General features: G+C 60.9%; 1 protein-coding gene across 5 annotated transcripts in view; it reads right to left on the reverse strand.

The window, feature by feature from the left end:
* Nucleotides 1-23,396, reverse strand: part of KCNH2 (potassium voltage-gated channel subfamily H member 2) — a 115,997-nt gene that overhangs the window by 10,045 nt on the left and 82,556 nt on the right. For 3 of the 5 annotated variants that reach the window (XM_074985369.1, XM_074985371.1, XM_074985372.1), the window contains 6 exons: nucleotides 17,882-18,269; nucleotides 16,897-17,096; nucleotides 8,421-8,673; nucleotides 7,300-7,493; nucleotides 2,804-2,903; nucleotides 1,875-2,117 (listed from right to left, as the gene is read on the reverse strand). In XM_074985369.1, the coding sequence (XP_074841470.1) occupies nucleotides 1,875-2,117; nucleotides 2,804-2,903; nucleotides 7,300-7,493; nucleotides 8,421-8,673; nucleotides 16,897-17,096; nucleotides 17,882-18,269 (1,378 nt within the window). The remainder of the gene's footprint in view (nucleotides 1-1,874; nucleotides 2,118-2,803; nucleotides 2,904-7,299; nucleotides 7,494-8,420; nucleotides 8,674-16,896; nucleotides 17,097-17,881; nucleotides 18,270-23,396) is intronic. The other 2 variants (XM_074985370.1, XM_074985373.1) reach the window with 2 other exon arrangements.

The following is a 23,396-nucleotide window of genomic DNA, read 5'->3' on the forward strand; positions in this document are numbered from 1 at the left end:
TGCTCTGCACGGGATTAGTCCCCCTTCTTCGCCTGCACCTCGGGGCTCAGCCCCCCATGTAATGCCCACAGCAGCCAGCCGGCCTGTCGGGGGACAGTGGGGCTCAGCCCCCCATGTAACACCCACAGCAGCCAGCCGGCCTGTTGGGGTACAGTGGGGCTCAGCCCCCCATGTAACACCCACAGCAGCCAGCCGGCCTGTTGGGGTACAGTGGGGCTCAGCCCCCCATGTAACACCCACAGCAGCCAGCCGGCCTGTTGGGGTACAGTGGGGCTCAGCCCCCCATGTAACACCCACAGCAGCCAGCCGGCCTGTCGGGGGATTCACATCTCCACCCTAGAGCCTGCACCCTGAACCCCTCATTCCCTGCTCTGCCCTAGAGCCTGTGCCCCAAACCCCTCATTCCCTGCTCTGCCCTAGAGCCTGTGCCCCAAACCCCTCATTCCCCCCTCCACCCTAGAGCCTGTGCCCTGAACGCCAGTCCCTGCTCTGCCCTAGAGCCTGTACCCCAAACCCCTCGTTCCCAGCTCCGCCCTAGAGCCTGTGCCCCAAACCCCTCGTTCCGCCCTCCACCCTAGAGCCTGCACCCTGAACGCCAGTCCCTGCTCTGCCCTAGAGCCTGTACCCCAAACCCCTCGTTCCCAGCTCCGCCCTAGAGCCTGTGCCCCAAACCCCTCGTTCCCCCCTCCGCCCTAGAGCCTGCACCCTGAACGCCAGTCCCTGCTCTGCCCTAGAGCCTGTACCCCAAACCCCTCGTTCCCAGCTCCACCCTAGAGCCTGTGCCCCAAACCCCTCGTTCCGCCCTCCGCCCTAGAGCCTGCACCCTGAACCCCTCATTCCCTGCTTTGCCCTAGAGCCTGTGCCCCGAACCCCTCATTCCCTGCTGTGCCCTAGAGCCTGTGGCTCAAACCCCTCATTCCCTGCTCTGCCCTAGAGCTTGTACCCCAAACCCCCCATTCCTCCCTCCGTCCTAGAGCCTGTGCCCCACAGCCCAGTGGCCAGGCAATTAGGTGACATGGCTCCCCCTCACTGCTGTGCACAAGCAGCACCTCTCCGCACATGGACACACACTGTTAGAGGGGCACATTCCTGTCCCTGCCCCACCCGTATGGGGCCCACGCGCCTTCCCCACATGGCAGCACCCCTCCCCCACCCCGACCCTGCTGTCTGTATGGGGCCTGCACCCCTCCCCCATCTGTATGTACCCCACACACCTTCCCTGTGGGGCCCACCCCCGGCACTGCTGTCTGTATGGGGCTGGCACCCCTCCCTGCCAGCCCCGCCCCACAGGTCCTGTGCAAGCTCCGACTTGGGGGCCTCGTGTCCGTGGGGCCGGGGCCGACTGATGGGGGCTCTAAGGTGGGGGCCCCTCTGCACAAAGGGCTCTGGGGGAGCAGCCTGAGCCCCTTGCCCAGCAGAAGGGCCCAGGCCGCAGCGGGCGGGAGCCTACCTGGCCGGGCAGGGGGTGCAGTGGGTGTGGGGCCAAGGCAGTGCCAGAGAGGCCAAGGGGGACCTGAAGCTGCAGCCCATGGAGCTGCATGGGGCCAAGGTGGGCAGAGAGGTGCCAGGTGGAGCCACAGCCTGGGCCACACGGCCCTGCCAGCGACACAGCGGGCCAGGCTGGCCTGGCAGACGGCAGCGCCGCGGGTGCCCTGTGCCAGCCTGAGCCGCCCCACGGCCACACCCCCAGCACCGGGAGGGGTCTGCACCCCGGCTCTGCTGGCTGCAGCCCCTCCCTCACGCCCGCACCCCTAGAGCCCTCCCCCCCAGTCCCTGCTCCTGGATCCCCCACCTGCCGGTGCCTTCCCTCCCTGCAGTGCCCCCCGGGTGCCCAGCCCCTCCTGCCCTGGCACCACGCCCCATCCCCTTCCCACCTGCGAGGGGGCTGCTCGTCACGCTGCCCGGCGGCTGCCCGGCGTCCTGGCCGAGCAGCACTCCATTGGCGCAGCAGGGTGCCAGGCGGCCGGTGCCAGCGCTGGACTCGGGGGGCTGCTCCTCGTCGCTGGAGGCTGAGCTGGAGGGCTCCCCCTCCCGCTGGCTCCCCACGCCTGGGGGCTTCTGGTCCAGCCGCAGCGGCTTGTGGCTGCTCCGCGGCTCGCTGGCGTCGGCTGCGTCTGCTGGGAGCACAGAGCGAGCGTCCCACGGCACCAGGCTGGGGAGGCAGAGCAGGGGACGCCTGCCGGGGCCCTGGCAGCACTGGGGCACTGGCCAAGAGGAGCCAGCTGGGGCCTGGGGCAGGGTGGAGCCCCTGGCGCCCAGGTGGGGCAGGAAGCCTGTGCTGGGAGGGGCGCTGGCGATGTGGGGGCAGGTGCCATTGGTGGCTGGTGCCAGGGGGGAGATGGTGCCATGGGGGGGCTGGTGCCCCAGGAGTGGCAGGTGCTGTTAGCAGTCCCAGGAGATGCTGCTGGCGAGTCTGGGGGTGCTGTGGGGGCTGGTAGCTGGGGGTACTGTTGCCATGGGGGGATTCTGGCAGGTGCTGATATCTGGGGGTGCTGCTGCCCTGGGAGGGGTGGCTGCCGTGGGGGGCTCCAGGGGGTGCTGTGGGAGGTTCTGTGGAGGTGCTGTGGGGACTGCAGAAGTGTGTGTCATGGTGGTTCCAGGGAGGTGCTGTGGAGGTGCTGGGGGGCACCATGGGGGGCTCCGGGGGGTGCTGTGGGGAGCTCTGGGGGGGCTCCAGGGCAGTGCTGTGGGGGGCTCTAGGGTGGTGCTGTGGGGGCTCTGGGGGGCTCTAGGGCAGTGCCATGGGGGGCTCCAGGGCTGCCGTGGGGAATTCTGGGGGGACCCTACCCCCACCCCTACTCACCCTTGTCTGTGCGCTGGCGGAAGGACAGTTTGCGGCACCGCGGGCGGCTGAAGCCCTTGTCCAGGTCGGTGCTGCCAGGGGAGCCAGGAACCATGTTGGTCTGTGAGAAGGGGAGCCGTGAGCCGGGCTGGAGCAGGCGCAGCGGTGGGGGGCTGGGGGAGTCTGGGGGGCAGAGTGGATCAGGTGGGGGCATGGTGCTGGGCTCGGGCAGCGGTGGGGGGCTGAGGGAGTCCGGGGGGGAGAGCAGATCGGGTGGGGGGCACGGTGCTGGGCTGGGGCAGCGGTGGGGGGCTGGGGGAGTCCGGGGGGGAGAGCAGATCGGGTGGGGGGCACGGTGCTGGGCTGGGGCAGCGGTGGGGGGCTGAGGGAGTCCGGGGGGGAGAGCAGATCGGGTGGGGGACACGGTGCTGGGCTGGGGCAGCAGTGGGGGGCTGGGGGAGTCCGGGGGGCAGAGCGGATCGGGTGGGGGCACGGTGCTGGGCTGGGGCAGCAGTGGGGGGCTGGGGGAGTCCGGGGGGCAGAGCGGATCGGGTGGGGGCACGGTGCTGGGCTGGGGCAGCAGTGGTGGGGGGAGGGGGGAGTCCGGGGGGCAGAGCGGATCGGGTGGGGGCACAGTGCTGGGCTGGGGCAGTGGTGGGGGGCTGGGGGAGTCCGGGGGGCAGAGCGGATCAGGTGGGGGCACGGTGCTGGGCTGGGGCAGCGGTGGGGGGCTGGGGGAGTCCGGGGGGCAGAGCGGATCGGGTAGGGGCACAGTGCTGGGCTGGGGCAGCGGTGGGGGGCTGGGGGAGTCCGGGGGGCAGAGCGGATCAGGTGGGGGGCATGGTGCTGGGCTGGGGCAGCAGTGGGGGGCTGGGGGAGTCCGGGGGGCAGAGCGGATCAGGTGGGGGCACGGTGCTGGGCTGGGGCAGCGGTGGCGGGCTGGGGGAGTCCGGGGGGCAGAGTGGATCAGGTGGGGGCACGGTGCTGGGCTGGGGCAGCGGTGGGGGGCTGGGGGAGTCCGGGGGGCAGAGCGGATCGGGTAGGGGCACAGTGCTGGGCTGGGGCAGCAGTGGGGGGCTGGGGGAGTCCGGGGGGCAGAGCGGATCAGGTGGGGGGCATGGTGCTGGGCTGGGGCAGCAGTGGGGGGCTGGGGGAGTCCGGGGGGCAGAGCGGATCAGGTGGGGGCACGGTGCTGGGCTGGGGCAGCGGTGGGGGGCTGGGGGAGTCCGGGGGGCAGAGTGGATCAGGTAGGGGGCACAGTGCTGGGCTGGGGCAGCAGTGGGGGGCTGGGGGAGTCCGGGGGGCAGAGCGGATCAGGTGGGGGGCATGGTGCTGGGCTGGGGCAGCAGTGGGGGGCTGGGGGAGTCCGGGGGGCAGAGCGGATCAGGTGGGGGGCATGGTGCTGGGCTGGGGCAGCAGTGGGGGGCTGGGGGAGTCCGGGGGGCAGAGCGGATCAGGTGGGGGCACGGTGCTGGGCTGGGGGAGTCCGGGGGGCAGAGTGGATCAGGTGGGGGGCATGGTGCTGGGCTGGGGCAGCAGTGGGGGGCTGGGGGAGTCCGGGGGGCAGAGTGGATCAGGTGGGGGCACGGTGCTGGGCTGGGGCAGCGGTGGGGGGCTGGGGGAGTCCGGGGGGCAGAGCGGATCGGGTGGGGGCACGGTGCTGGGCTGGGGCAGCGGTGGGGGGCTGGGGGAGTCCGGGGGGCAGAGCGGATCAGGTGGGGGCACAGTGCTGGGCTGGGGCAGCAGTGGGGGGCTGGGGGAGTCCGGGGGGCAGAGCGGATCAGGTGGGGGCACGGTGCTGGGCTGGGGCAGCGGTGGGGGGAGGGGGGAGTCCGGGGGGCAGAGCGGATCAGGTGGGGGCACGGTGCTGGGCTGGGGCAGCGGTGGGGGGAGGGGGGAGTCCGGGGGGCAGAGCGGATCGGGTGGGGGCACGGTGCTGGGCTGGGGCAGCGGTGGGGGGCTGGGGGAGTCCGGGGGGCAGAGCGGATCAGGTGGGGGCACGGTGCTGGGCTGGGGCAGCGGTGGGGGGCTGGGGGAGTCCGGGGGGCAGAGCGGATCGGGTGGGGGCACAGTGCTGGGCTGGGGAAGCGGTGGGGGGCTGGGGGAGTCCGGGGGGCAGAGCGGATCAGGTGGGGGAACGGTGCTGGGCTGGGGAAGCAGTGGGGGGCTGGGGGAGTCCGGGGGGCAGAGCGGATCAGGTGGGGGCACAGTGCTGGGCTGGGGCAGCGGTGGGGGGAGGGGGGAGTCCGGGGGGCAGAGCGGATCGGGTGGGGGGCATGGTGCTGGGCTGGGGCAGCGGTGGGGGGCTGGGGGAGTCCGGGGGGCAGAGCGGATCGGGTGGGGGGCACGGTGCTGGGCTGGGGCAGCAGTGGGGGGCTGGGGGAGTCCGGGGGGCAGAGCGGATCGGGTGGGGGCACAGTGCTGGGCTGGGGCAGCAGTGGGGGGCTGGGGGAGTCCGGGGGGCAGAGCGGATCGGGTGGGGGCACGGTGCTGGGCTGGGGCAGCGGTGGGGGGAGGGGGGAGTCCGGGGGGCAGAGCGGATCGGGTGGGGGCACGGTGCTGGGCTGGGGCAGCGGTGGGGGGAGGGGGGAGTCCGGGGGGCAGAGCGGATCGGGTAGGGGCACAGTGCTGGGCTGGGGCAGCAGTGGGGGGCTGGGGGAGTCCGGGGGGCAGAGCGGATCGGGTGGGGGCACGGTGCTGGGCTGGGGCAGCGGTGGGGGGCTGGGGGAGTCCGGGGGGCAGAGCGGATCGGGTGGGGGGCACGGTGCTGGGCTGGGGCAGCGGTGGGGGGCTGGGGGAGTCCGGGGGGCAGAGCGGATCAGGTGGGGGGCACAGTGCTGGGCTGGGGCAGCGGTGGGGGGTGGGCTGGGGGACAGAACACGGTGTGGGCAGGGCATGAATTGGGGCCAGAGGGTCTCGGTGGTGGGGGCCCTTGCTTGGGGCCCAGTCTCCCTGCAGCGGGAGCCTGAGACTTTTGGTGTGGGGCTCCTGGGCCCACACAACCCTGGCCTCACCGAGCACCCCCAGACCTTCCAGCCAAGCCTCCCCAGAGCCCCCCAGCCTCACCGAGAGCCCCAGGACTCCCCCAGCTCAGCCTCACCGAGCGCCCCCAGAGCTCCCCATCTCAGCTCAGCGCCCCAGGACTCCTCCAGCTCAGCTGAGCGCCCCCAGAACCCCCCAGCTCAGCCGAGCGCCCCAGGATTCCCCCAGCTCAGCCAAGCTGAGAGCCCCCAGAGCCCCCCAGCTCAGCTGAGCACCTCGGACTGCCCCAGCCAAGCCAAGCACCCCTAGAGACCCCCAGCTCGGCTGAGCACCCCCCCCCCCAGTGCTGTGCCTGGACAGAAAACAGCCCCACGCAGCCCCCTGGCAAGCCCTGTTCCCCGTTTGCAGCCAGGCCTGTGCTGACAGGCGGTGCCCAGGGAAGGGGCCGACTGGCTGGCTGCGATCGGGCTCGGGGTGTGTGTGTGTTGTTACTGGGTTTGACGTTACCGACACCCAGCTTCAAGCGTTCCGCCTGGGGGCGCCCCCAACGGGTGCAGCCCGCCCGCCCCGGAGGGACCATCCTCGTGAAACGGCTCCTAAGGACACACCAACTCCAGTGGAGCCTGGCAGACACCCAGCTCCACAGAACGGGCTTTGCTGGGACCATTCCGGCCAGCCTGGGAGCAACCGCTGCCCCCCGCAGAGACCTGGCTCGCATGTGGCAGGACACCCTCGCCAGGGGGCGGCCCCGGGGCTGGCCACCGGCTTGTTCCTGAGCTCTCCCACAGCCAGGGCGATGGGACAAGCCGTACCCAGCCCCGGGAACTCTCCCGGCGTGGGCAGAGGGACCAAGGGCTGACAGGAGGGCACCAGAGCTCTGCCTTGAGCCAGCAGCTGAACCCATCCCTGCAACCAGCCTGAGCCAGGCCTTTGCACTGGGCGTAGGCGTCCGGGTTCTTCAGCCAGTTTAATTCTCCCTCCAGTTCTCTGCTGCGAATAACCCGTCAGATTCCCGACACGGACGGGTACAGGGACCCGGGCAGGCGCTGGGCCTCTGGCTTCACCAGCACCTCGTACGCACCCACCCTCGCGCCCTGCACGCTGAGCAGGGGGTGACGTAAAGGGACTGCTGTGTCCGAGGGAGTCGCTGGTGTGGCTGCAGGTACCAGCGCACAGAAGAGCTGCACTGGGCTGGGCTGGGCTGGACTGGACAGTGGAGGCCTTGGGTCGGGTGGGGTCTGGCACAGCCACTTCTCAGCAGGTCTCCCTCAATTAGCCAGTCTCCAGTTTGTCCAACCAATGGGCCCCGTCTGCACCCAGGACCCCCCCAGCCCAGCAGAGCCCCTCTGGAACCCCTCAGTCCAGTGTCCCTGCTCCCCCCAGCCAAGCACCCCAGAACCCCCCCAGCCCAGTGTTCCCAGACACCCCCCAGCTGAGCCCCCCAGAGCCCCCCCAGCTCATTGTTCCCAGCACCCCTCAGCTGAGCCCCCCAGAGCCTCCCCAGCCAAGTGCCCCAGGCCCCTCCCCCAGCTCACATCGCGCAGGTTGAAGGTGATCTCCAGGCTGGCCCAGAAGCGGTCGGAGAACTCAGGGTACATGTCCAGCACCTCCAGCAGCTCCTCCCGCTGGATCTTGTGCAGGTCGCAGTAGGTCAGCGCCCGCACGTCTGCGTTGGACTTGCCTGGCCGTGCGTACAGGTTCAGTGGCTCCCCGAAGATGTCGTTCTTCCCTGGGACGGCACGGCAGGGTCAGTGGGGGGGCGGGACACCAGCGGTGGGTGGGGATAGCAGAAGGGGCACACACCAGCGGTGGGCAGGGGGAGGGGGAGGGGGAGGGGGAGGCACACACCAGCGGTGGGCCGGGTGCAGAAGGGGCACACACCAGCGGTGGGCAGGGGGAGGGGGAGGCACACACCAGTGGTGGGCAGGGTGCAGAGGGGTCACACACCAGCGGTGGGCGGGGTGAAGGGGGGGCACACACCAGCAATGGGCAGGATGCAGAGGAGGTGCACACTGGCAGTGGGTGGGGTGCAGGGAGGCACACACCGGCAGTGGCTGCAGAGGGGCACACACCAGCAGCAGGTGGGGTGTAGGGGGGCACACACCGGGGGTGAGCGGGGTGCAGAGGGGCACACACCGGGGGTGGGTGGGGCGCAGAGGGGCACACACCAGGGGTGGGTGGGGTGTAGGGGGGCACATACTGGGGGCGGGCGGGGCGCAGAGGGGCACACACCGGGGGTGGGTGGGGCGCAGAGGGGCACACACTGGCAGCGGGTGGGGTGCACAGGGGTACACACCGGGGGTGGGTAGGGCGCAGAGGGGCACACACTGGCAGCGGGTGGGGTGCAAAGGGGCACACACCGGGGGTGGGTGGGGTGCAGAGGGGCACACACCAGCAGCGGGCGGGGTGCAGAGAGGCACACACCGGGGGTGGGCAGGGCACAGAGGGGCACACACTGGGGGTGGGCGGGGTGCAGGGGGGCACACACCAGCAGCGGGCGGGGTGCAGAGGGGCACACACCGGGGTGTGCGGGGTACAGGGGGGCGCACACCGGGGGTTCGCTGTTAGGTTCCCCTAGCCCCAGGTGGGGTCGGTGCCTGAGCGGAGCACGAGCCAGCCCCAGCCAGCAGCACCTCCCCGCCCGCCCGCCGCTCACCGAGGATGGCCACCACCACGTCGCGGCGCAGGATCTCGATGGAGCCGCGGGAGACAAAGTAGAGGGCGGTCAGCACGTCGCCGGCATGCACCAGCGTGTCCCCGGGGGGGGCGTGCGTCGTCTTCAACTTCATGGCCAGGGCGCGCAGGCAGCCCTTGCTGGCCCCCTGGAAAGGCCGGCAGCTCTGCAGCAGACTGCGGTTCAGGTGCAGGCAGATGTCAGCCTGCAGGCACTCGGGGAAGCCCTTCAGCACCTGTGGGCGGGCGGAGAGCAGAGTCAGTGCGTGGGGAGGGCACAGGGCGGTGCCGGGCAGTGAGGGCCAGCCCACGGGCACCGACACCCGGCTCTGGCGCACGCTGCTCGGCCGGCGCAAAGCAGGACGCCACTGGGTTCTTCAGTGAAACTCGAAAGCTGTTTCGCTCACTGTCGTCCACAGCGGCACCGAACCTTGTGCTGGGCCACGTGAGCGTCTCATGCGAGCTGGGGTGCCCCGAGCCTGTCCGCGTGACCTGTGTGTCTGTGCCCTTTGCTGGTATCAGGAGTGCTCATGCTCACAAGGGCAGGCGGGCAAAGACTCACCTCGAATACACATCTCAGGCATTGGGGACTCGTCACCCGGGAGGCAGCCAATGGCCAAGTGCCATGGCAGACACCTGGGCAGGTGATACTCCAGTGCCGTGGGAGGGAAAGGGAACCTCCCGCCACACCGGCAAGGGTAGAAAGAGGACTAGTTGAGAATCACCATTTGCTCTTCCTGCTTCAGACCTCATGAACTCAGTCCCTGTGAACTGGGGTCCCGCCCCCCAGGGGGTGTTTTCAGAGACTGGCGAGAATCAGCACAGAGCATTGCGGGCTGCATCAGTAGCTGGAACTGATGTGTGCAACGTGCCACTTTAACGATTTCTCTCGCACCCCATTTTCTTTCTTTGTTAAGAAACCTTTAGATTTTAGATTTTGAAGGTTTGGCCCAGCGGGGTGTTTTGAGTAAGATCCAAGTATATATTGAGCTGGGGACTGTGGCTGGACCCTCTGGGGCCCAGAGAGTCGGTGTGGAGTTGGTGATCTAGGTTTAAGAACCTCTCACCTGAGTTGGGGGTTGTTGGTCTGGGCATTTTGGAAGAGCTGGAGAATCTGCGGGTTTGCTGCCGTCACCCAGTGTGACCAAGTGGGGGGTTTGTGTGTGGGGGGGCAGGGTTTGCAGGCTGAGGGGGCGTGCAGCGTGTCTGGGTGTAACCAGGGGAGGGCACAGGGAACTGGTTGTTACAGGGACCAGCACAGAGCAGAGCCCAGCGACAGGTGTCCTGGTGCCCGGCAAGCCCGGCCAGTGGAGGACAATGGGCTGCGGAGAGAGGCCAAGTCTATAATGATGTCCCCGGCAGTGCCCACCTTGATCTCCGTTGCTCAGGGGAGCAGCCTGCCTGGACTACGGAGCCGCCCCTTCAGGAGCGTGTTTTCAGAGACTCTCAAGAATAGCAGCTTATGATGGGATTCGGGGTCCCCAGGCTCTGTCTGCAACCCACAGCCAGGAGAGACTCTCGCTCAGCAGGTGGGAGAGAAGGTTTATCAGGTGACAGGTGCAGTGTGGTACAGACCTGTCAGCACAGACACCAGACATGGTCTGTCTCACCCAGGCTAGGGGGGGAGATCCCCCAAGGGAACCCCCAACCTGGAGCCCCCGGCTCGGCCCAGCCTGACTTTGTTCCTCTCCAGCCTCCAGCTTAACTCACACTAACTGCTGGTTTCAAACACCAAACCCAGAACGGGTTTTTGTCTGGCTCGGGAGAAGTGGCACCTTGTCACCCGGGTTATCCCCAGCAGGGACTCCAGTCGCCTAGGCTATAAATCAAACACATGCACTCCCCCCACTCCATCACATCTCTCCCCGCTTCCAGACCGAACTGAGCGGGGTCACTCAGCCAGTGACCTGGGGAAGTTCGGGGCCCTCCCTGCGTGACAGGGCATCGGCTATGGTGTTGTTGTTCCCCTTCACATGGACCACCTCCATGTCGTAGTGCTGCAGGAGCAGACTCCACCGCAGGAGCTTGGCATTGGCCCCTTTCATGTGATGCAGCCAGGTTAGGGGTGAGTGATCGGTGTACACGGTGAAACGCCGTCCAAACAGGTACGGCTGCAGCTTCCCCAGTGCCCACACCATGCCCAGACATTCCTTCTCTATGGCCGCGTAGTTCTGCTCCCGGGGCAGCAGCTTCTTACTCAGGTACAAGATGGGGTGTTTCTCCCCCTTGTCGTTCACCTACATTAGCACCGCCCCCAGCCCCACGTCTGAGGCATCGGTGAACACCAGGAAGGGCTTGTCAAAGTCTGGATTTGCCAGCACTGGAACCCTGCCCAGGGCCTCCTGGCACTGCTCAGTCCAGACCACCTTATCTGACTTCCCCTTCTCATGCAGCTCCGTGAGGGGGGCTGCGATAGAGGTAAAGTGGGGCACAAACCTCCGGTAGTACCCCGCCATCCCAATGAAGGCCTGGACCTGCTTCTTAGTCTGGGGTGTTGGCCAATCTCTGACAGCCTCCACTTTAGCTGGCTCTGGCTTTAAGCAGCCGCTGCCCAACTTGTGGCCCAGGTAGGTCACCTCAGCCATCCCCACCTTGCACTTCCCTGCCTTGATAGTCAGCCCGGCCTTCTGGAGTCGGTCCAGCACCTGCTTGACCTGGGACACATGGTCCTCCCGCGTCTGGCTGAAGACGCAAATGTCATCAATGTGAGGCAGGGCAAAGCTCTCCATCCCCCTCAGTAGCTGGTCCACAAGTTGCTGGAAGGTGCCAGGTGCGCCCTTGAGACTGAAAGGCAGGACCAGGAACTTGTAGAGCCCCACCGAGGTGATAAACGCCAATTTAAGTTGGGCACCTTGGTCCAGTGGTACTTACAATATCCCTTGGTGAGGTCCATGAAGGTGAGGTAGCAGGCTCACCCAACCTTGTCCAGAAGTGTGTTGGGTCTGGGCTTGGGGTAGGCATCTGACATGGTGATGACATTGATCTTGCAATAGTTGACACAAAACCAGATTGACCCATCCTTTTTGTGGACTAGCACCACAGGTGAGGCCCAGGGGCTGGAGGATGCTGGATCACCCCCACTGCCAACATGTCTCGGACCTCCCATTCTAGGTCCTGGGCTGTTTTCCCCGTGGCACTGAACAGCACATACTTTATAGGAGTGTGGGTGCCTGTCTCTATTAGGTGAACAGCCAAGTTGGTGAGGCTGGGATGGTCGGAGAACAGCTGTTGGACTGAACCCAGAACCCCCCTGATCTCTGTCTTCTGGGCCAGGGTCAGCAAGCAGATCCACCAACGGATCATCCCCCTGCCCCTCCCAGTGCCTGTACACAGCCAGCACCCAGTTTCCCCATCTCAGTAAGGTTTCATCATGTTCACATGATAGACCCGGTGGCTGTGGGCCCGGTTCGACAGTTCCACCACATAATTCACCTCATTTAGCTGTTTGACGACCTTGAAGGGCCCATCCCAGGCTGCTTGCAGCTTGTTCCGCCGCACAGGTATAAGGACCATCACTTGGTCCCCGGTGGCATAGGCTCGGGCCCTGGCGTTACGGTCATACCAGACCTTTTGCTTCCTTTGGGCCATGGAGAGGTTCTCCCTGGCCAGGCCCATGAGCTCGGTGAGTTTTTCCTGGAAGGTCAGTACATACTGTACCACTGACTCCCCTTCAGGAGAGGCTGTCCCCTCCCACTCTTCTCTGACCAAGTCCAGGGGTCCCCGTACCCTCCTTCCGTACAGCAGCTCAAACGGGGAGAACCCCGTGGATTCCTGGGGTTCACCCTGTATGCAAACAGCAGGTGGGGTAAGTACTTGTCCCAGTCATGGGGGTATTGATTCATGAAGGTTCTCAGCATCTGCTTCAGAGTCCCATTGAACCTCTCCACCAGCACATTGGTCTGTGGGTGGTAGGCTGTGGCCCAGGTGTGCCGGACCCCACACTTGTCCCACAAGCTTTGCAGCAGGGCCGACATGAAGTTGGACCCCTGATCTGTGAGGACCTCCTTGGGGAACCCCACTCTGCTGAAAATGGACAGCAGTGCATCCGCCACGGTGTCAGCGTCGACAGAGGTCAAGGCTACTGCTTCTGGGTATCGCGTGGCAAAATCTACCACCACCAAAATATATTTCTTCCCCGAACGCGTTGCCTTGCTGAAGGGGCCCACTATGTCCATAGCCACTTTCTGGAAAGGCTCCTCTATGATGGGCAGTGGCCTCAGGGCAGCTTTCCCCTCGTCCCGGCTCTTCCCCACTCTCTGGCAGGGATCGCAGGACAGGCAATATTGACAGACAGCTGCAAAGATCCCTGGCCAAAAAAAGTTCTGTAACAACCTTTCCCTGGTGCGGTGGATCCCGTGGTGTCCTGCGAGCGGGACGTCACGGGCTAGGTACAGCAGCCTGGGCTACGTACAGGGGTTAGGCCATGGGCCCCTCCGCCCCTGGGGACTGCACCTCACTGCCCTTCAGCACCCCGGGACCTCGCCAGCCACCGTTCTTCTGCCTGTGCCCCAGTCGCTGTTGGATCATCCATATGCAGGGTGCAATAGGTCCCAGAGATGCCACCAGCTGTCATGGGGTTCCAGGGTCCCCAGGCCCTGCCCCCACCTGCAGCCAGGAGCGACTCTCACTCGGTAGGCGGGAGAGAAGGTTTAAGAGGTGACAGAGATGCCACGTGACACAGACCTGTCAGCACCGACACCAGACGTGGTCCGTCTGACCCATGTTGCAGGGAGGAGCCCCCCAAAGGGAACGGCAGGCCTGGAGTCCCTGGCACGGGCCCAGCCTGCCTTTATTCCTCCCCAGCCTCCAGACCCTTTCACTCCACCTGCTCTCCGTTTTCAGATTCCAGACCCAGCAAGGCTCTTGTCTGGCTCCAGGAGAGGTGTCCTCTGGCCACCCAGGTTACAAAGGACCAGGCCTAGCCACCAAGATTCTCCATAGCAGGGACCTGGGTCGCCTAGGTTACAAATCACACACACGCACCCCCCCACTACGTCACATAGCTTATACCACTGGCTGTACAAAAAGGGCTCTGGAGGCGATCCCAGCAGTAACAGCCCAGAAAGTCTAATGTCAGTACCAGGCAAATTAGCTGAAACCATAGTCAAAAATAAAATTGTCAGAAACATGGAAGAACATAATTGGTTAGGCGTAAGTCAGCAGGGATTCTGCAAAGGGAAATCACGTCTTACTAATCTATTAGAGTTCTCTGAAGGGGTCAACAAACATGTGGACAAGGGGGATCCAGTGGATATAGTATACTTAGATTTCCACAAAGTCTTACACAAGGTCCTTCAGCAAAGGCTCTTATGTAAATTAGGTTTTCGTGAGATAAGAGGGAAGATCCTTTCATGGACTGAGAACCGGTTCAAAGACGGGAAACAAAGGGTAGGAATAAATGGTAAATTTTCCAAATAGAGAGGGGTAACTAATGGTGTCCCCCAAGGGTCAGTCCTAGGACCAACCCTGTTCAATGTGTTCATAAACGCTCTGGAGAAGGGGCGAGCAGTGAGGTGGCAGCGTTTGCAGACGACACTAAACTGCTCAAGATAGTCCAGACAAAGGCAGACTGTGAGGAACTTCAAAGAGATCTGAGCGACTGGACAACAAAATGGCAAATTGAATGTAATGTGGATAAATGTAAAGTAATGAGCACTGGAAAAAATAACCCCAACTACACATACAGTACGATGGGGGCCAATTTAGCTGCAACTCATCAGGAAACAGATCTTGGCGTCATCATGGGCAGTTCCCTGAAAACATCCACACAATGTGCAGTGGCAGGCAAAAAAGCCAACAGGATTTAGGAATCATAAGCAAAAGGATAGAGAATTAAGACAGAACATCTCATTGCCCTTGCACCAAACCATGGTACGCCCACATCTTCAACAGTGCATCCAGATGTGGTCTTCTCATCTCAACAAAGATACGCTGGCATTAGAAAAGGTTCAGAAAAGGACAACTGAAATGAAGAGGGGTTTGGAACGGGTCCCATATGAAGAGAGATTACAAAGATGGGGACTTTTTGGTTTAGAAAAGAGGAGACTAAGGGGGATATGAGAGAGGTCTACAAAATGATGAGTGGTGTGGAGAAAGTGAACAAAGATTATTTACTTGCTCCAATAATATCAGAACTAGAGGACACCAAATGAAATGAATGGGCAGCAGGTTTAAAACAAATACAAGGAAATTCTTCTGCACACAGCGCACAGGCAACCTGTGGAACTCCTCGCCAGAGGAGGCTGTGGAGGCCAGGACTAGAACAGGGCTTAAAAAAGAGCTAGACAAGTTCATGGAGGTTTGGTCCATCAATGGCTGTTAGCCAATTGAAAGGCAAACTGTATAATCAGAGCAGGCAGATGCTCTGATGGCTCGAAATAGCTGTCAAGTCAGCATGGGTTAGAGCCTGAGAGTTTGAAGGCAGACATGGGGTTGTTTGCTGGAAGTTATGGGGGGCAGTTAAACTGCTTTGTGGAGGAGGAATAGCTCAGTGGTTTGAGCACTGGCCCGCTAAACCCAGGGTTGTGAGCCCAATCCTTGAGGGGGCCATTTAGGGATCTGGGGAAAAATAGATTTTAAAAAAGAAATGGTGAAGGATGGCACTTCGTCCTGACAAGAGGGCAGGGGACTGGACTTGATGACCTCTGATGGTCCCTTCCAGCTCTATGATATAGGTATAGCTCCACAGTAAACAAGCCAAGACGGGTAAGGAGTGGTGTCCCTAGCCTGTTTGTCAGAGGCTGGAGATGGATGGCAGGAGAGAGGTCATTACCTGTTCAGTTCACTCCCTCTGGGGCACCTGGCACTGGCCACTGTCGCCAGACAGGACACTGCGCTGGATGGACCTTTGGTCTGACCCAGTGTGGCTGCTCTTATGTTCTCATCCAGCATCAATAGCTGTAATTGATGTATGTAATGTATCACAAACAGATTTTTCTCTCTCAACCTCTTAGGTCTTTCCTTGTTAATAAACCTTTAGATTTTAGATCCTAAAGGATCGGCACAGCATGGTGTTTTGGGTAAGATCTAAACATATATTGCCTTGGGGAGGTGGCTGGACCCTTTAGGGGCTGGAAGAATCTGTGTGGAGTTGGTGCAATAGGTTTAGTAACCACTCGCCCTAGCTTGGGCTTGTTGGTCTGGGCTGGTAGAGCAGCTGGGAAGTCTGTGGGTTTGCTTGCGTGGCTTCTGGCTGGCTGGAGGGGCTGGCAGGGGAGCTTTTGCAGCTGGTTTGGTTTGTCTTATTGAGAAGGAGACCCCTCTCTGGGCTGCATGTGGCCTGGTTTTAAGTAATCTGCTCAGGTGGGTTCTCTCAAACAGCCCAGAAACCCCCTAAATGTTACAGGACTCTGGGTCCATGGGGAGGGGGTTCTGGGCCCAGGGTTGGGGCCACTGGGGTGCTGGGTCTGTCAGAGGAGTGGGTCTGTCAGGAGGCACTTGGGATGCTGGGGCAGGGGCACCACTTTGTGCAGAGGGGCCCATCTGTTGGGTGCGGGGGGCACAAAACTCACGGCGTTCACGTTGATGCCGTTGGTGTAGGACCAGGCGTGCTGGAAATACGCCTCCAGGCGCTGGGTCCAGCAGGGACATGATGGGGCTGGGGGTGGTGGGCACTGGGGGTGTGGTTCCATCGGGGGGGACTGGGCCCAGGGGCGGGACGCTAGGGGGTCACTCACGGCGTTCACGTCAATGCCGTTGGTGTAGGACCAGCTGTGCTGGAAATACACCTCCAGGCGCTGGGTCCAGCAGGGACGTGATGGGGCTGGGGGTGGTGGGCACTGGGGGTGTGGTTAGTGTGATGGGGTTCAGGGGTCCCCCTGCACTGCACCCCGTCCGCTGGCAGGATTGACTCTCACTCAGCAGGTACAACAGGAGGTTTATTAGGCAACAGAAGCCCAGTTTCTCACAGAAGCGACAGTACAGCAGCCAGAGACAGTCCTTCCAACCCATCCTGGGGAGAGGAGCCCGAGGGGTGCCCCTCTGGGGTGTAGCTTTCCCCCTCCTCAGGCTGGCTGCCTTCCAGCTCTCCCTTTTCCTAGCCTCTAACTGCCGCCCCCGATTCAAAACCCAGCTCAGCTCCTCCCTGCTCTTTGTTCAGGCCGAGGTGTTACCTGCCAGTTGTAGCCCCAGGGTCATCCTTAGCCACTGGGAGCTGCTGCTTGCCTCAGACATCCAGCCTGACTCGCACATGCACTCCCCCCACTCCATCACATGGTTCCATCGGGGGGGACTGGGCCCAGGGGCGGGACACTGGGGGGTCACTCACAGCATTCATGTCAATGCCATTGGTGTAGGACCAGGCGTGCTGGAAATACTCCTCCAGGTGCTGGGTCCAGCAGGGACGTGATGGGGCTGGGGGTGGTGGGCACTGGGGGTGTGGTTCCATCGGGGGGCACTGGGGGTGTGGTTCCATTGGGGGGGACTGGGCCCAGGGGTGGGACGCTGGGGGGGGCACTCACGGCGTTCATGTCGATGCCGTTGGTGTAGGACCAGGCATGCTGGAAATACTCCTCCAGGCGCTGGCGCAGTGGGTTGGGGATCTGGTGGAAGCGGATGAACTCGCGGACGCGCAGCATCTGGGTGTGGTAACGCGCCGTGCCCGAGTACAGGCGCTGGATGATGGCCGAGACGTTCCCGAATATGCTGGCATACATCAGGGCTGGGGGAGGGTCGGCAGGTGAGTGTGCACACGCACAAACACGAGTGTACATGCACATGCACACTCAAGTGCAAGCACACTCGAACACACAGCTTCATACAGATACACACGCACATGCCCAAATGCACAACTGTGTACAAGCATACACATGCATACACACAAATACACAGCTGCACACAAGCACACACATGTACACGCAAACACCCAGGTGTGTACAGGCACACATGTACACATACAATACACACGACTCCAACGTGTCCCAGTGCACTTCCCTGAGCACATGGGGCTGGGGCAGAAAGGGGGCGGATGAAAGGCAGGTGCAGGGAAGGCGGAGGGGCATAGGGCAAGTGTGGGGCAGGCTGGGGACAGGTGCCGGAAGACACAGCACAGGCAGGAGCCCAGTGCAGGACAGGCAGGGGACAGACGTGGGACGGTCAGGGGCAGGCAGAGAGCAGGCAGGCGCCGGTGCAGGACGGGCAGGAGCCAGGCACGGGACAGGCAGAGAGCAGGCAGGCGCCGGTGCAGGACGGGCAGGAGCCAGGCGCGGGACAGGCAGAGAGCAGGCAGGCGCCGGTGCAGGACAGGCAGAGAGCAGGCAGGCGCCGGTGCAGGACGGGCAGGAGCCAGGCGCGGGACAGGCAGAGAGCAGGCAGGCGCCGGTGCAGGACGGGCAGGAGCCAGGCGCGGGACAGGCAGAGAGCAGGCAGGCGCCGGTGCAGGACAGGCAGGCGCCAGTGCAGGACGGGCAGGGGAGCACCGCGGCGACAGGCCCGGCCGGCACTCACAGCCGATGAGCATGACGCAGATGGAGAAGATCTTCTCCGAGTTGGTGTTGGGCGAGACGTTGCCGAAGCCCACGCTGGTGAGGCTGCTGAAGGTGAAGTAGAGCGCCGTGACGTACTTGTCCTTGATGCTGGGCCCCTCCAGCGGGGCGCTCTGGTTGAAGGGCTTGCCGATCTGGTCGCCCAGCGAGTGCAGCCAGCCGATGCGCTGCCCCTCCATGTTGCCGATGGCGTACCAGATGCAGGCCAGCCAGTGGGCAATGAGGGCGAAGGTGCACATGAGCAGGAAGAGCACGGCTGCCCCGTACTCCGAGTAGTGGTCAAGCTTACGGGCCACACGCACCAGGCGCAGCAGCCGCGCCGTCTTCAGCAGCCCGATCAGTGTGGTGGTCTGGGGGCAAAGGCGCAGGTCAGAGAACAGCCAGGACCACAGCAGGGGCTGCTCTGCTCATCCTCCGCAGGGCCCAGGGCTGGGCTCCATCATGGGCACCCTGTGTCTGACCTGGCTTGGCTCTGCCCTGCAGGCCCTGCCTCTGAGCCAGCTGCCTCCTGACTTGTCAGGAAACAGGACACTCGGGCCTGCCTGTAAAGGCCGATGCCTTAACAATTTCAGGGCATTCTGACAATTTTTCTATTCACCAGGGTATAAACAATGAAATTCCCAGTCTGCCTGTGTGTGTGACTGTCTGGGGCCTTGTTCTCCAGCTCACGCCTTCGCTCAGCGCCGGGCAGCCGCAAGCTGGGAACCATAGGGCCACATCCTGGCACGTCCCCAACCACTCCCAGGGAATCACAGAATATTAAATATTAAAACTGGAAGGAACCTCGAGTGGTCTTCAAGTCCAGTCCCTTCCCTCTTGGCAGGACCCAGCGCCGACTAGACCATCCCTGCCAGAAGTCTGTCTAACCCGCTCTTAAATAAATGCAATGATGGAAATACCACAACCTCCCCAGGCAATTTAGTCCAGTGTTTAACCACCCTGACAGCTGGGGAGTTTTTCCTAATGTCTAATCTCAACCCGCCCTTGCTGCAGTTTAAGCCCATTGCTCCTTGTCCTACCCTCAGAGGCCCAGGAGAACAAGTTTTCTCCCTCTTTCTCGTAACCCTCTTTGAGGTACTTGAAAAGCACTCTCATGTCCCCTCTCAGCCTTCTCTTTTCCAAACGAAACCAGCCCAGTTCCTTCACTCTTCCCTCAGAGCTCATGTTCTCCAGACCTTCCATCATTCTTGTTGCTCTTCTCTGGACCCTTTGAAATTTCCCCATATTTTTCTTGAAATGCAACGCTCAGAACTGGACACGATACTCCGACTGGGGCCTAACCAGCGCAGAGTAGAGCGGGAGAACGACTTCTCGTGTCCTGCTCACAACACACCTGTTAATTCATCCCAGAATCATGTTTGCTTTTTTTGCCACAGCATCACACTGTTGACTCCTATTTAGCTTGTGGTCCACTCTGACCCCTAAACCTCTTTCCGCAGCGCTCCTTCCTAGACGGTCACTTCCCATTCTACATGTATGAAGCTGATTGTTCCTTCCTAACTGGAGCACTTTGCATTTGTCCTCATTAAACTTCATCCTATTTGACTCAGACCGTTTCTCCAGTTGCATTTCCCTAGTTTACGATAAGGTCATGTGATACAGTATCAAATGTCCAAGTATTCCCCGTCCACTGCTTCCCCCTTATCCACACGGCTCGCTATCCTATCCCAGAATGCTATCGGGCTAGTTTGACATGATTTGTTCTTGACAAGTCCATGCTGTGACCTATCACCTTATTATCTTCCAGATTGTTTGCAGATGGATTCCTTAATTATTTGCTCCATTATCTTTCCTGGCACTGAAGTTAAGCTGACTGGTCGCTAATCCCCTGGGTTACCCTTGCTTCCCTTTCCATAGATGGGCACGAAATTTGCTCTTTCCAGTCTTCTGGAATCTCTCTTGATTTCCGTGACTTTTCCAAGCTGATTGCTAGTGGCTTGAGCGCCCCCTCTACCAGCCCCTTGAGTGCTCTACCGTGCAGTTCATCACGCCCTGTGCCTTGAAGGGATCTAACTTTTCTAAGTCACTTTTCACTTGTTCTTTCTCTATTTTAACTCCTTGTCCCACCCCTTTCCCACCAGCCGGCACCATGTTGGGCTTCCGGCCTCCATCAGCCACCGTGGTTAGGACTGAAACAAAGAAATCATTAAGTCCCTCTGCCATTTCTACACTTTCTGGTTTGCTTCTCGCTCTCCATTGAGCACCAGGCCCGCTCTGTCCTTGGTCTTCCTCTTCCGTAACGTACTTGTGGAACGTTTCCCTGTTTCCCTTTATGTCTCGAGCTACCCTGAGTGCAGTTTGTGCTTTCGCCTTTCTAATTTCGCTCCTGCGGCCCTGTGCTGTTTATGTTCCTCCTTTCCACTTTGACCTAGTTTCACTTTTTATACAATTCCTTTTTGATTATTAGGTCATTCCAGGTCTCCTGGTTAAGCCAGGCTGGTCCCTTCCCACCCTCCCCGCCCAGAGGAATGGTTTGCTCTTGCGCCCTTAGTAATGGGCCTTTGAAAAATTGCCAACTCAAAGCAGGTCATGCCCTGCGTCTGTCGGTGTGACTTGTACGCCTGTGCCCTGTGTGTACGACAAGTCATGGCTATTGACTCTAGAGCTGAGTCTCTCAGCAGAGGGTGAGCTCACCACCTCAGCTCAGGCGATGGGCTAAACAATGGACCAGATTCCCAGCCGTCACAGGAGTGTGGGACTGTCACCTGGACTGCAGCCAATGGCAGAGGCCACAGCTGCCCACCTGGCCAGGTGCCCCTGACTCTCCAGAGCCTGATGGGAAGGGAAAAGGACATTCTCCCTCCACAGGAAAAACTGTGAGAGGGGCCCAGGCGGGTTCTTTCAGTCCTCATGAGTTAAGCCTGTCTGGACTGGGGGCCCATCCCCCAAAACGACATTGCAGAGACTCTCAAGAATCAGCAAATAGCATCATTGGCTGCATCACTAGTTGTGACTGATGCCTGCAAAGTATCGCTTTAAGGAGTCTGCTCTGCAGCCCTGTTCTGTTTTATTAATAAATCTTAGATATTGGGATCGAAAGGACTGGTGAGCATGTTGTTTTGGGTAAGATCCACGCATATATTGACCAGGGTCTGGGGCTGGGCTCTTTGGGGTCCAGAAGAATCTGTGAGGAGTTGGTGAAACAGGCTTAAGAGCCTCTCATCTTAAGTTGGAGGTTGTTGGTCTGGGCTGGTAGAGCGGCTGGGCAGTCTGTGGGTTTTCTTGTGTGGCTCTGGCCAGTGGGGCTGGCAGAGGTGCTGTGGTGGCTGGTTGGATTTGCCTTAGTGAGAAGGAAATCCCAGCCTGGGGCTGCAAGTGGCCTGGTTCTAAGCAAGGATCCCCTGGACTGATTCCCTTAGCTGTGCCCAGCAACCCCCTCATACGGCTGGCAGTGACATCGGGTAGAAGCTCAGTAGTCAGACACCACGAGGCGCCTGGTAGGGTGGCTACACGGGCACCCCCAGAAGCTGTTAAAGCTATGCTGAAGGAAGACAGGCCCCTTTCCCACAAGACATGGCCTGCAAAGGACGGCAGCAGGCGGGCAGCAAACAGAGCCTCTGGGCCAGGGTACTGGACTCTTGGACACGCTGGGATCAGGAGAGGAAGGGAAGGACTCTGCCTGGCACTTGGCTGTCTCTGGTTGTGTAAGACTGTGTGTGATCAGGGTAGTTACGTAAAGCAAACAGCAGCCAGCCAGGGTATGTTAGGCAATGGAGAGAGTGTGTGTAATTAAGTAAAGTTCTAAAGGACCTAAACTAACGCTCGTCATTTGTAAAACTCTTGTTTCATCCGCTGAGGAGGACACGGCCTGGAATTCCCTGTTCGATAATGCCACTGAAAAGTAATCTGAATCTTTAATTTACAATTTCAAAGCTGTCACGTTTTGCAAGACAGGGTAACCAGCCTTGATCGACTATGGGATTTATCCTTTAACCCTATAGGTAGTCTTTCTGTAGGCCAAAATTGTGTCTGCGATAAGGGGCAGCCACAACCAGGAGAAAAGAGAGAAATTATGGATTCCTTTGCTTTGCTTTAACAAAACCAACTCTGTTTTCGAGAGTTTGTCTGTTTGATTAAGAACTTCTCCAAACAGTAAGAGTTGGGACCACCGGATTCAGTATTCAGCTTCCTCTTGCCATAACTTACAGCGAAGTCGGGGTTGGGTGGTGCCTGGAAAATGGGATATGCCTGGAATGGGATTGCTTCTCACTGAACCAAGCAGAAAAGACACAGATCACCAGATCAAGTACGGTCTTCAAAACTGACATAACTGGACGGATATTGAAAGAGACTGAAGCTGGGTGAGCCAGAAAAATAGGATGACCTCGGCCTAGGATTGCTTCTCAATGACCCTCGCAGAAAAGAGATAAACCATTTGGAGAAGTGCTCTGGTTTGGCACAGCTACATCAATGCTTACGGTTTGAAAACTAGAAGAAAATGTTATTGGAAATTAACGAGAGCCCTTTCCTGTTAACACATAGCAAACGGTAAGAGTTTATCCCAGAATGCAGAAAAATACACGATGGAATTCCCACTTAAAATATTTACTAAAAATTAGATGGAAAAATACTATCAATCCCCTTTGTAAGAAATCTGAAATAAAACTTAGTTTATAAAACTAACACTGTGCTTTTGAAAAATCCGGTCATGGAACTGAAGCAGGTACATCTTCCTTGCATTAAAAGCCCCCTTTGCTGGGTAAATCAGTTTGTCACAGACAACAGAAGTCTGCAAGCACAAAAGAAAAAGTTACACATTATGCAAAAATCGATGTGGCTGATGTAATGCTCCTGGAAAGGCACATACGTGCCTCTTCCTAGGGTATGTGCATCATTGTACCTTGGGGAAATGGGGGGGCAATGCAAACAAGGCTTGTGCTCGACTACAAGCCTGCCAGGGCCACACAAGGTGGCCGGCGGGGCTGCGTTTTGTCAGGCCTGCGTGCCAGCGATGGGAAGCAGGGAGCTAAGAGCGGAAAGAGATGGGGGCGGGGGGAGCAGTGGATGGACAAAGGACAGCTGCTAAGAGCTTTGCATTCCAAGCAAGCCACAGCCTGGGGTGGGCACAGACTGGGGGGAGGCAGTGGGGGGCAGGGGCTGTTACTGGCTGCCCAGAGGAGCTGCGGACAATGAACACACTCAGCTTTGTGTACACTTAACAGTTTAAAGCCCACTTGTGTTTTACAGCCAGGGCAGGCACGCGCCATGCACCACCTCCACGCGGGCAGCAGCTAACCCGCTGCAGCCTGGTTCACACGGCCGCTCCACAGCGAAGCGGGGGCGGGAGCAGTGTTTTTGCCCCCCCCCGAGCCAGAAAGTGACAGTGCTGTAAAGGGCCAGTGTAGACTATCTGAACTCCTACTTTCCACATGGGGCCACAAGAGCGGCACCCTTAACTCACCCAGCAATACTGTCAACCTGTCCAACTGCACACTCAGCCCGGCAGAATCTGCCCTTTCTCGGGGACTCTCTTTCTG

The sequence above is a fragment of the Carettochelys insculpta genome, chromosome 2 (assembly GCF_033958435.1).
Source record: "Carettochelys insculpta isolate YL-2023 chromosome 2, ASM3395843v1, whole genome shotgun sequence".
Lineage (NCBI taxonomy): Eukaryota > Metazoa > Chordata > Testudines > Carettochelyidae > Carettochelys > Carettochelys insculpta.